The sequence below is a fragment of the Neopsephotus bourkii genome, unplaced genomic scaffold (genome assembly GCF_033783945.1).
Source record: "Neopsephotus bourkii isolate Nb327-2 ecotype Australia unplaced genomic scaffold, CSIRO-AGI_Nbou_v1 NB_233, whole genome shotgun sequence".
NCBI lineage: Eukaryota > Metazoa > Chordata > Aves > Psittaciformes > Psittacidae > Neopsephotus > Neopsephotus bourkii.
Genome location: NW_026900743.1, coordinates 2,089,781 through 2,103,201, shown reverse-complemented (window position 1 = coordinate 2,103,201; position 13,421 = coordinate 2,089,781). Strand labels below are relative to the sequence as shown.

At 46.4% G+C, this 13,421-nt stretch overlaps 1 protein-coding gene across 1 annotated transcript; it reads right to left on the bottom strand.

The window, feature by feature from the left end:
• Positions 1-5,249: 5,249 nt before the first annotated feature.
• On the bottom strand, positions 5,250-12,528 carry LOC133207627 (von Willebrand factor D and EGF domain-containing protein-like). Its single transcript, XM_061344716.1, has 5 exons — positions 12,180-12,528; positions 9,114-9,209; positions 7,855-7,959; positions 7,341-7,436; positions 5,250-5,690 (listed from the first exon to the last, which is right to left on the bottom strand). The coding sequence occupies exons 1-5, from the start codon at positions 12,424-12,426 to the stop codon at positions 5,581-5,583; spliced, it is 654 nt and encodes a 217-aa protein (XP_061200700.1). The 5' UTR covers positions 12,427-12,528; the 3' UTR covers positions 5,250-5,580.
• Between the last annotated feature and the right edge of the window lie 893 nt (positions 12,529-13,421).

Sequence of the window (13,421 nt, the reverse complement as noted above, 5' to 3'; positions counted from 1 at the left end):
AGGCTGCGCCGAGGCCCAGGTGGAGCGGTCCTGCAGGCCCAGGTGTGCCAGCATGGCCTCCAGCAGGCTGCGCAGCGCTCGGAAATTCACGGCCTCGACATCGGGCATCCCGATGGCGGCGTCCAGCAGCTGGGTCAAGCTGGTCAGAGCCATGGCTGCCGCTATGGCCGACAACACGAGTCTGACCTGCTGGCGGTAGGAGAGACAGCGGGCAGCGGGCAGCCTGCCTCCTGCTCCCTCAGGGATGTGGCGGCCCCTTCCCTACCGCCGGCCCCCCTGACTCCCGCTCCCCGCGCCCCCCTGTCCTCTACCTGCAGCAACTGTCCCTGGCCCCCACCCTGCCGCGCCTCTTTACCGACCAGCACCGCCCGCTCCTCGATGCCCATTGCCCGAGCCCGTTCTCCACCTCACAGAGGGCGGCGCTGACGAAAACACCCGTTGCCAGGCAACAGCCCGCGGCCCTCTCCCGTCCCGTCCCGTCCCGTCCCGTCCCGCAGCTCGAGCGCACGGGGGACGGTCCCGGGACCGACCCTGCTTCCACCAGCCCCTGCCCATGGAACCGGAGCGCCCCGGGAAGGCGAGCCGTCCTGCCGAGGAGGGCAGGGCTATGTGGCAAAAGCAGGACAGGTTTTACTCTCTCCCTTAGCCGTGGCAATAGTGGGGGGAAGGCTGCTGCTGACAGCATCACCACACACACTTTGAGCGCCTCGCTCCAGAGCAAAGAGCTGCACAAGCAGGAAAAAGCGGCACAGACAGACGCAAGCTTCCACACAAGCCGAGGAAGGAGAGGGCTCCAAAACATCTTGGAAGCAGAATCACCCATCAGACAAGTACTGACAGAAAGAATCCTCAAGAACATCTTTTCCCGCGGAAACCTCCAGGCCCGACCATGCCAGAGAAGCGACACCTCCCTCCTGCGGTGAGGCACTCGGAGAATGAGGGTGGGCAAGCTGGAGGCAGAACTTGACAAGCCTTGCTCTTGTCAAAGATATGAGAGATTCATTTTCAGTCATTAAAGAGAGATCTTGGGGCGGGTGGTGAAAGACTCTGGGGCTCAAGTGATCTTCTCCTCACTCCTTCCATCTTCCATTGATGATGTGGGACTGAATGGGAAAATTCAGTCCATAAACGATTGGCTTCGAGGCTGGTGCTGCAGGCAGGGCTTTGGATTCTTCGATAACGGCTGGTTTTATAGGGCACCAGTCTGGACAATGGCACGTGGGAAAGGTTTATCGCACAGAGGCAAAAGGATGCTGGCGCACGAATTATCAGGGCTCATTTGGAGAGCTTTAAACTAGATTCGAAGGGGGATGGGGTTGTAGCTGGGCTTGCCTCAGTGGGACAGTGCTCCGGAATTGATGAAGACTGGGAGGCCTCCTATAATCCTAGGGTGAAATCGGTGTGCTCAGCTCGCTCCCTGAAATGTCTGTACGCCAATGCGCGCAGCATGGGAAATAAGCAGGAGGAGCTAGAAACCTGTGTTAAGTCAGGAGATTATGACCTGGTGGCAACTACAGAGACGTGGTGGGACAGCTCACATGACTGGAATATAGTCATGGAGGGCTGTGTCCTCTTCAGGAAAGACAGGCCAGCCAGGCGGGGTGGTGGGGTTGCTCTTTATGCGCGAGAGCAGCTACAATGCGTTGAGTTCTGTCTGGGGACAGATGACGAGCGAGTTGAGAGTCTGTGGGTGAGAATTAAGGGGCAGGCTGGCAGGGGCAATACTGTTGTGGGGGTCTGTTACAGGCCACCGGATCAGGGTGAGGAAGTTGACGAGGCCTTCTACAGGCGGCTGAGAGCGGCCTCACAGTCACAGGCGGCTGAGAGCGGCCTCACAGTCACAGGCCGTGGTCTTTGTGGGGGTTTTAACTTCCCTGATGTTTGCTGGGAGGACTGCTCGGGAACCCAGCCACAGTCCAGGAGGTTCCTCCAGTGTATGGATGATAACTTCCTCATGCAAATCGTGGATGAGCCAGCCAGGAGAGGTGCGCTGCTGGATCTCATCCTCACTAACAAGGAGGGTCTGATCGAAGCAGTGAAGGTTGAGGGCTGCCTTGGTTGCAGCGACCACGAGATGGTGGAATTCAGGATCTTGTGCGGTAGGACTAGTAGAATAGCAAGTAGAATCGCAACCCTGGACTTTAGCAGGGCAAACTTTGGCCTCTTCAAGCGATTGCTAGGGGAAATCCCATGGGCTAGGCTGCTTGAAGGGAAAGGGGCCCAAGAGAGTTGGTTGACGTTCAAGGACTGCTTTTTCTGAGCTCAAGATCAGAGCATCCCGACACATAGGAAGTCAAGGAAGAGGGCCAGGAGACCTGCGTGGCTAAATAGGGAATTGCTGGGTATGCTCAAGTGGAAGAGGAGAGTTTACAGGTCATGGAAGGAGGGTCTGTCCACCTGGGAGGAATATAAGGCTGCTGCTAGAGGACGTAGGAAGGCAGCTAGGGTGACTAAGGCCTCCTTGGAATTAAAGCTGGCGAGAGGGGTCAAGGGCAGCAGAAAGAGCTTTTTCAAATACACGGCAGATAAAACTAACACCAGAGGCAATGTAGGCCCGCTGATGAACGGGACGGGTGCCCTGGTGACAGAAGATACAGAGATGGCAGAGTTACTGAATGCCTTCTTTGTCTCTGTCTACTCTGCTGGAGGCAGTCCTGAAGAGCCCTGTACCGCTGAGACCTCAGATGAAGACAGGTCAACGGAGCGGTTTGCCTTAGTCGATGAGGAATGTGTTAGAGACCAGTTGAGCAATCTGGACATCCATAAATCCATGGGTCCAGATGGGATGCACCCGCGGATGCTGAGGGAACTGGCGTAGGTCATTGTTAGACCGCTCTCCATCATCTTTACTAAGTCTTGGGAAACAGGAGAGGTGCCTGAGGACTGGAGGAAAGCAAATGTCACTCCTGTCTTCAAAAAGGGCAAGAAGGAGGACCCAGGTAACTATAGACCAGTCAGCCTCACCTCCATTCCTGGGAAAGTGATGGAACACCTTATCCTTGGTGCCATCTTAAGGCATATCAAGGATAAGAGGGTTATGAGGGGCAGTCAACATGGCTTCACCAAGGGGAAGTCATGCTTGACCAATCTCGTAGCCTTTTATGAGGAAATAACACGGTGGATGGATGATGGCAGAGCGGTGGATGTGGTCTACCTTGACTTCAGCAAAGCGTTTGACACAGTCTCCCACAGCATCCTCGCAGCTAAATTGAGGAAGTGTGGTCTGGATGATCGGGTAGTGAGGTGGACTGTGAACTGGCTGAAGGAGAGAAGCCAGAGAGTTGTAGTCTATGGGGCGGAGTCTAGTTGGAGGCCTGTATCTAGTGGAGTGCCTCAAGGGTCGGTACTGGGACCAGTATTATTTAATATATTCATCAACGATTTAGATGAGGGAATTGAGTGTACTATCAGCAAGTTTGCTGATGACACTAAGCTGGGAGGAGTGGCCGACACGCCAGAAGGCTGTGCTGCCATCCAGCGAGACCTGGACAGGCTGGAGAGTTGGGCGGGGAATAACTTGATGAAATATAACAAGGGAAAGTGTAGAGTCCTGCATCTGGGCAGGAACAACCCCAGGTTCCAGTATAGGTTGGGGAATGACCTGTTAGAGAGCAGTGTAGGGGAGAGGGACCTGGGGGTCCTAGTGGACGACAGGGTGACCATGAGCCGACACTGTGCCCTTGTGGCCAAGAAGGCCAATGGCATCCTGGGGTGTATTAGAAGGGGGGTGGTTAGTAGGTCGAGAGAGGTCCTCCTTCCCCTCTACTCTGCCATGGTGAGACCTCATCTGGAATATTATGTCCCGTTCTGGGCCCCTCAGTTCAAGAAGGGCAGGGACCTGCTGGAGAGAGTCCAGCGCGGGGCAACTAAGATGATTAAGGGAGTGGAGCATCTCCCTTATGAGGAAAGACTGAGGGAGCTGGGTCTCTATAGTTTGGAGAAGAGGAGATTGAGGGGTGACCTTATTAGTGTATATAAATATATAAAGGGGGAGTGTCACGAGGATGGAGCCAGGCTCTTCTCAGTGGCAAACAATGATAGGACAAGGGGCAATGGGTACAAACTGGAACACAAGAGGTTCCACTTAAACTTGAGAAGAAACTTCTTCTCAGTGAGGGTGACGGAACACTGGAACAGGCTGCCCAGGGAGGTTGTGGAGTCTCCTTCTCTGGAGACATTCAAAACCCGCCTGGACACGTTCCTGTGTAACCTTATCTAGGTGTTCCTGCTCCGGCAGGGGGATTGGACTAGATGATCTTTTGAGGTCCCTTCCAATCTCTAGCATACTGTGATACAATGTTATTCCCTCAAATGAATTAAAATAATACATAGGCAAATAGATTAGAGTAATGCATGTGTAAAATTCTCCCACAAAATATTCCAGTTTCACCTGCAAGACAATGAAAAATTAATCTATCCCTCAAAATTGATTTGGGCAGCATTCAGGAAGTTGGCTGATTTAACTTGCACATTCTGGCATAACCTTCCTCAAGTGTAGCATCCAAGAAAGAGCACAAATGAGACATGAAGCAATGAATGTAGGAGTCTTGCTCTGATCTGCAGCCCATTCCAAAGGCTGCAAAACCTAAATGAGGACAAACTGGAACATGTCCAGAAAACAAGCCTCAGCACCCTCCATACAGGTGATCTGTAGCAGACATGGCTTTTCCTCAGGGCCAGTCTGTTGCCTCCCACTGTATTGCTCATGTAGCAACACAATCTTGAATAGGAATTAATCATCAATGTCTACATCTCCAGAAGGGAGATTGGGAAGTGTGTTTATCTCACTAGGATAAGGAAAAGAAATAACTGGAAGTTGACAGATGATCAGATAATATGATTGTAGAAGCAGTCAAGATAAAGACTTTCTTCATGTATCAACATGGATTACGCTTTTAGAAAGTAACAGGAGAACTGTCTGCACAAGTACTGTGTTTTGTTTTTCTAATACTGCTTAACTGATCAAGATCCAAATCAGATTGAGGGGAGGGGCAGGAAGCATACATAAAGCGATAACCAGAGTTTTAATAAGATGTTTTGCACTTTGCTGATGTTCCAGAAAGATGCAAACTCTGCAACTTCCCTCTTGCAATTCTGTAATCTTATTGAAGGTAAATTATACTTGAACTAACATCCACTTCTGATAATCTGAATCAAGGCAGTTCTGTTTCATGGGCTTTTAAAAACATAACACTAATGTAACACAATAATTCTGATCAAAGGGGAAAAAATATGAAAGAACATAGACCTATTCTGAAGTACTTTATTTGAAGAGTAAATTTTATTTCAAGGTCAGTTTTATCAACCAAGACATAATACTTCTGCTTATGAAGGAAAAATGAGAACAGAAAGAAACATGTGCCATACACTACACACACTTAGATACTTATAACAGCTTTGTTACAATCAGCAGTACTTTTCTTTCATACAGAAAAGCATTTACTTAATATACCGAAGACAAAGAGCTATCTGAAATCAATTAATTACCATGTTTGTTCTAAGGTCTCCCACTGCAGCAGACTTCATCTCTGTATGAAGAGTTACATGAAGAAAACACAGTTTATCTTTGCAGAAGCTGCTTCATTCCTTCCTTTTCTTTGTACACTGTAGACCAGAGTAGGGCAGTCGGCATCTGCACACGTTAGGAGCTATGCATTTTCCTCCATGTTGACAAGGTAGTTTACATACAGCTGCAATGAGACACCAGATACTCAGTATGTCTCAGCACAACACAGGATCATTTTTCTTCTCTGACTGTGCTAGCAGAATTGTTCCCTAGTGACCGCACTGGGACAGTATAAATAAAAGTATAATGGAAGAACTGGAAAGCAATGCCTCTCAAGTTACGGCATCGTGGCTCTCACTGGAATACAGCCACAGTAGGTCTAGCCTTATTCATGCTCCATTCCCCTTTTAAAATGCTATCATTTCTGTTGTTCTTTACAGCACAGGCTATTTTTGAGATGGATGCCTCCATGAAAGTGTGGCAACAATAAAAATTCCTGCTGAAATTTACTCAAGTTGGTTCTTGGATCCACATCCAGGAGGAAATAGTTGCCATATCCTAGCTTTTGCTCACACACTACCCTTCTGTTCCCCCACAGGAAGGGCAGAGGAGGACTGAGCAGGCACAGCTTTAGTTGTCCCCAGCTAGTTCAGTTAACAGTTATCCCCTAACACCAGTTAATATGCCAGGGGCTGCAATTTGCTTATGAGCACCTGCACCAACAGAAGTCAAACTGGATGCAAACCTAGTTAGCTCAGGAATAGTGATAGTTTTGACACAAAGAATCTGAATACTTCTATCATTAGTGTTGGTGCAGGGAATAGAGTTAAGCATTTTGTAAGTTCTTTGCATCATCTATGCTTACCTTTTAATATTGCCCACTACCTCAATACGCTGATGAATATGAAGGATAGGCATTTTGCTTGTCAAATGGGAATCCTAAAATATTATTTTTTAATGCTCACTTGACTATAAACATATATTGCAGAAGAACTAAGAATAGCTGCTTTGGATTCCCACAGGCACACAAAAAATTGAAATGCAGAGGACTTCATCTGGAGATTCTGCACCCATGAAATCCAGTTAAAAGCAGTGTTTCATTGAGCTTTCTCTCAGTCTCACAGACAGCAAACCAAAAAATTTCTGTTTTTACAGTCTTGGGATTAGTACCTTTAGCATCAGGGCAGTGCTGATATGTGCACAGAAAGCCCTGCCTGGGAAGGGTAAAGTTTTTATAATCATCATCTGCTTTTGTGAATCAGAATTTGGGAAAACGCAAGTGGTTTTTCAGCACGAGTGTCAGCCAGTATTAATCCTGATTATAGCCAGCTTCCTCTTTTAAGAGCACCTGCAGTTGGTTCTGCCAACTCATCCTCAAAGTGAGAAACAAGTTTCAATCTTCCATGTCCATAAAATTTAATGAAGCTTCTAACCTACGTCAGTAGTGACAGTGTTTCTGCAATGACCATTTTCAGTTCTTTATACTGGGGTCTTGGCTTACAAAAAATATTTCAGAAATAATGACAAGACATGCCAAGTAATGAATTTGTTCACACCTAAAATCTGAATCTGAATTTAAAGTGGTGAATTTCTGTCTTTCTGTTCAAAAAACCTTCTTCTGCAAAAAAAAAAAAAGGCTTTCAAAGATATCTTCTGTAAAGCCATCTACTCTTTATGGGTACTTGTAAGCTCCCTAGTGTGCAGAAGCAGCTCTCATTTACTATTCTGAAGATAGTTTCCTAGCAGCTTTGTTAAGCACTGAAGATCTGAACCCTATACTGGTAAATCAAACAAGTACAGAAAAGATAAATGAAAAATGTCAGAAGTCATTTACCTAAGTGACATGCTCCACCAACCCATCCAGCTGGACAGCTACAAATCCCAGGAGCCACACAAGCTCCATTATTCCGACAACCTTGAGGACAAATTGCTAGAAGAAAAGAATGGGCAAGTCAGCAGGACTTATAAAACTGGTATAAAAGAATCCTGACAGAATGAAAGATTCAGGATGATACAAATTAAAATAGCAAAACACATTTTCTTCCAGGTCAGATACTCAACTGGTATACCTCTAAAGGCATTTTCAGGACCATAGAAGGAGAAAAAAAACCACAAACCTACGTACTGTGTTAAAAATTTTGGTTTAAATATTAACAGGTGTGTGCTTTAATGTAAAATAATTTGATGCAATTTTACGCGAGCATGTACCGATAATGAATGTCCTTCATTTCTCTAGTAATGCAATGACATTTCCATAGTCACAAGCCTCTTAATACTTATAAAATGTTTTTGTTACTGCAGTTATATTTTCAATCAATATAAATATTTCCATGAATGTAGATACCCACCTTCTTGGCATCTTGACCCTGTCCAACCAGAAGCACAAAGGCACTTCACAACTCCATTGACAGAGATGCATTCCCCACCATTCTGACAGCCTCCTTCACAGCTTACTGCAAGAGAACAGCATACGTACACAGTGCATTTCAGAAGCAACATAGGACTTCAAATAATTACCTTTAAACAGCTGGTCTGCCATCAAGTACTTATTTTACTATATATGCAAAGACTAAACTTTCAACTATTATGATCAAGGCACAGTTCTGTAAGGAGTGAGTGAGGATGACAGAGCCACATCTGCAAATGCCAATTAAAAATGCAGTAAAATTAAGGATTCACTTAAAAGCTTGTTGAGCATTTAGCCTGAGAGTACCAACAAACAAACACGCTTTTTGCTATGGCACACTTCTCCCTCCAGCTGTGAACCAACAGTTCATCACCTACACCACAGTAACTACTAGCATGCATGTTCTTATTAATCTTGCCAAATCACAGCTGGTAAGCCAGTAACGTACGACCAAGGATTGACATATTTCCTCACCTGACAGGACCTACACATAACAAGAGGAAGAAAAGAAGGGGATATTACTTTGACAAATGTACCTATAAACATAGTCAAGTTGAGTGGTGCCTTCCCAAAGGTCAGCTAAGTCAGCCTCCTCATTCCAGATTTGTTCTACACATCAAAGCCCTGAAGGCCTCATTAATGAAGTGTTATTTATACCAGACATATGATTGGTATCAACTGTGGCGTGCACCATCTTTGAAATATGGCATAATTACTGTTCTGTACAAGCAAATGCATCCTTTCATAAGGTTGAACGTAAATGTATACACCACATTCACTATTGAAGATAAACAACTATCCTTCATTATAATGACAGGCAGTTGGGATGTCTGCTTGATACTTGGTAGGAGAAAGTATCTTTCACAAGTTTTGAGCATGATTTCAGCTAAAGGATATTTGGCACAAATGCTGAACATACAAGGACACACAAGTCAACTCCAGCACAGCTAGCAAAGCTCTTCAGAGCTTGTCTGCATATTTCTTTGTCATACATTGTAAGCTAATGTGTTTAATACTGACTGTATATGATTGATCATGATGACTGGGAGAAGTGTCTGAAGACTACAGGAAAGCAGGCATCAGTCCGATATTCAAGGACAAATTGGACCACAGAATCACAGGCTGAGGAGTCCCAAATTAATTTTGTCTGATTTCAAACTCCTTGTCTTTCCAAGCTACTCCTTGTTGGCTCTTTCTCACCTTTATGACAGTATCTACCCCCGTAGCCAGGTGGACATCTGCATTTTCCAGGTCTGAGGCACTCCCCACCATTTTTGCATTTTGGATAACATGTTGCTGTAAGAGAGAGAGAAAAGGCAAAGCTTAGGTAAATATTGACGAGGCTTACCAAAGTTATTACTTCAGTACATAAGAAATTCACATTATTTTAGTCTCCGAGTACTCAGTTTGTCTTCACATTTCCTAAGATATATTTGCCCTGCATATTCTACATGAGTTGAAACAGTTTCTCTTACAGACAGCATTCCACCATTTTAAGCTTTTAAACACTCAGAACTAAGGAAGCTTTTGGATGACATAGAGGACGGGCAGAAGAAGAAGCCATATTAAGCAGGAACACAGCTGGACTACCAAAAAAGCTTTTCTCACCTGTCATTTCTTGACTTCAGTTATCAAAAGAAATGATAAGAAGAAATTATTTAATCAAAAATGCTGCAACTTAAGGAGCATCTTCTGATTCTTATACTTCACTCTTTACTGGATTCCTACAAGTGTCTCCAGAAAAACTACATGCTCATTTCCTCATATCCCTTCTCTAAAATGTCTCTAGAAGGCAGCATTTCCTTCTACTCCACCCTCTTTTTTTTGCCTTAGCTTCCATTTTGGAGACATACACTGTTTGTCTACAAATCCTCTGAGATAAATGTAAGCTTTATCATAATTGTAATTATATATTGGGAAAAAAACATCTGTGATCATCACAGATTCTGTGATGATCACTGCTAACATCTTGGACAGGTTGAATAAGGCACAAATAAAAATCTTCATTTTGCTAAATTCTGGGTAAGTCCAGTCAGATGGCAAATAAACTATCTATAGCAGAGATCTCCTTGGTATTCATAAATCACTTCTGAATCAGCCCTGGTGTTTGAGAAATCATTTGTTTATTCACACACAACTTTTAGAAATCCATGTGTTTGAGTCTCATCTGGATTAACTGCAGGTGTGAGATGAGTTCTCTATACCACATTGCTTTATATTTTCTGGATGGGTGAGAATGCTGAAACAGAGGCAAGAAAAGGGAAAAGACAAGCCATGAATAACCACACTGACTTTGCCCTCATATACTTTTAGCACTCTGAATCAACCCAATTGAAGAACAGAGGATTTTTCTCATTAGTATCTGCAGGAAGAGTATTTGCATGCAAATACACAGACATGTAAGAAAGAACCATTCAGCACTCAGCTGTTCATAACTGCTTTCAGTTCTTTGGAAATGCCATACCAGAGCTCGCAACTTAACTAAAACTCTGTTTCTGTGTTATTTCACATAGTTTTCAGTCCAGTTCTCTTGACAGAACAGGCTATGAAGCTTCATTTATCCGAATTTATTTCTACATTGATGACCTTATCAGAGCAAGCATTCATTAGTTCCCTTAACAATTCCAGACAATTCACCTCCCTAGCTCAAAATCAGATCTAAATCTCCAACAACCTTTCCCATCTCTCCTAAACCCAAAAATGTCTAGGATCCAACAGTTGTTTGGAACAGTACATACAGCATAGCTATTCATCCCCACTGTGCAGTGCATTAGCAATACACCATTTGTCACCACCTGCTAGCCTTAGCTTCTAAATAAAACAACGTTCCGTGAATAGTTACTGTGCTGAATGAAATTTCCAACATCCCATTTCGGAGTTAAAAAAAAAAGCACAAAACCCACAAAATCTCAGTGAAGGACATTGAGAACTAGAACAAATATTGTACAAATTATATTATCTCTTCACATAAGACGTGAAGCAAAAGAACTCCTGATACTGAGTGACTCAGCAATTAATAGCCATAATGCTCTGCAGTTAAACTTCTGAAGAAAGGAATAAGAAATCCAGCACATTAAACAGGGTATAAATAAAAACTCTTTCCCCAGTGTTTACTTTTGCATACTGCACTACTGAAAGAGGGAAGATTTAGATTAGATATAAGGAAGAAGTTCTTTGCTGTGAGGCTGGTGAGGCACTGGCACAGGTTGTCCAGAGAAGCTGTGCCTGCCCCATCCCTGACAGTGTTCAAGGAAGGCCAGGTTGGACAGGGCTTTGAGCAACCTGGTCTAGTGGAAGGTGTCCCCATCCATGGCAGGGGGGTTGGAACTGGATGAGCCTTAAGGTTTTTCTAACCCAAACCATTCTGTGATTTTCAGAAATACTGTCGCCCCTTGGAAGCCAACAGGAGCAGAATTCAGTTCATCCTAGCTTTACATCTCCTACCACGGAAATGGGAGGTACAAATGACTATATGGGTCAGGTATTACGTATGAAGTAAATTCCGGTATTTTTTGCAATCACAACATATTCTAAATAAACAAGAGATCCAGAAAAGAACCTACTTCCTACACACTTTTTAAATCTTTTAATTAGTCCCATGCTCACTAATCACACCCAGTTTACCACTTCAACATTGCTGAGGCTCAGAAAGCTGCCAGCCTCTAAAAGCACCATTCTTTTCTCGGGGAAGTGTTTAAGCATGCACAGTAAAAATAAGAAAAGGAAACCAATGCCAAAGCCTGTCCAGAAAGTGGATGTTTATCCAGTGTTCATGCGGTAAAACACTACTTGCAGACAGTACAGCCATTTGTGATGTCTGGGTCTACTCACCTACATGTGTGCCTTCATGAAGGAGCTGGTTCCTGGGTGCACTCTACCAGTTTGCTATCATTGCCTTGCCTCACCAGAAACTGAGAATCTTTACCCCTCTTTCTCCACCACTGCACCTGGTTTACATCCTCCCCAGCATCTAGCCACCAGCCTCCCACATTAGATCCAAATCCTCAGACCTTCCCAGAGAGACTACCTGTGGGAAGGCTGACAGGTCAGATACCTGACACAGGTGCTAGTCTGTCCTGCTCAGGCCAAGAAGCATGCCCAGGGACCACCACCGAGGACCAAGTCCCCACAGCAGAGGGCAGGCTACCGGGGCGGCCTGGGGCGCTTCTCATCTCGCCCCCACAGCCCCTCTCCCACCATCGCCTGCGCCGGCCCCTGCCCAGTGACCCCATACAACCAGCCGTCGCCCGCCCCGCGGTGCGTTACCGTGCTGGCAGAGCTCGCCCTCATAGCCCTTGGAGCAGAGGCAGGTGCCGTTGCCGAGGCAGAGCCCGCCGTGCTGGCAGCGCGGGCTGCAGGCCGCCGGCCGGCCCCCGCCGAAGGGCAGAGCCGCTCCCTGGCCGGGCAGGGAGCGGGTGCCGGCGTCGCCGCAGCGGCACAGCCCCCACAGCGCCAGCCACAGCAGCAAGCGGGGCAGCCCCGTCCCGCCGTAGCCGCCGTCCCGCCGCGCCATGGCCCGGCAGCCGCTGGCTCGGGCAGCTCGCTGCAACCCGCTCCGCTCCCCGCGGCCGCCTGCTCTGCGCTCGCTCTCCTTTCACCCCCGCTCCCTCACGCCCCCCTCGCTTTTCCCCTCACGATCTTTCCCACTCCTCCGCCTCCTCACCCCCACTTCAGCGCCGGCCCCCTCTCGCCTCGCCTCCCCCCGCGGCGTGTCACAGAGGGTGGAAGCACCTCCCGGGCCCCGGGAGTCTGCAGGCCCCGAGCCTGCCCCGGGTAGGGCAGCAGCCCATGGGCAGCCATTTACCAGGGGTGATGTGTACGGAGGTCGAGGGATCTGCCCTGGCACGAAGCCTCAAAGCGGGCCCTGCTGTCTGCCAGCCCTTCTGCCTGTTCATAGATGGCACAGCTCTTGCCACATAAGCAGACAAGCTCCCTCTTTGCCACCTTACATGCTCTCTGATTTCTATTCCCTTTAAATCTGAATATCGTGTCACAACATTCAAAGGGTGATCTGAAAGATAGGACTGACATACTGAACTCACTGCCACTTTGCAGGTGGAAAAACAGGAGGAGTGCGGGTTTCCTGCTGCTGTCTCATCCAGTGTGCCGTCTCCAGGAATGGCTTGAAGACAGTTCTGTGCCAAAATAACAATACACTTCAGTTCAATTGTGAAAATATCCTCAGTTGCAAGAATACAAGTGTAGACGGTCAGAAAACATTCCCCCCCCCAATGTTTCCTACCTTTCAGAAACATTTCCTATCATCTTAAATGTTTCCCAGGGAAAGCACACACCTTCAATGGCAAGACTGAGCCCAAGAGAACCTTTTCAGATGAGTTGGATTGGCCAGTAGCTATTAGAGGATAGTACAAACACCTATAGAAAGCAGCCACAAAAAAAGTGGCATAAACCTCATGCTTTTTGAAAAACTAAGGAAAAAAGTTCGCCTTCAACAGTGAGATTTGACTTTGCATTAGTTTTGCGAGTGGCACAAAACTGCTTGATTTG

Bases quoted from the DNA above. Each gene is read 5' to 3' on its own strand.
- LOC133207627 (XM_061344716.1), bottom strand. From the start codon at position 12,426: ATGGCGCGGCGGGACGGCGGCTACGGCGGGACGGGGCTGCCCCGCTTG. The intron at 7,437-7,854 runs GTGGGTATCTAC...CTTTTCTTCTAG, and splicing joins AGGGTCAAGATGCCAAGAAG to CAATTTGTCCTCAAGGTTGT. The intron at 5,691-7,340 runs GTAAATGACTTC...GTCTCATTGCAG, and splicing joins TGGTGGAGCATGTCACTTAG to CTGTATGTAAACTACCTTGT.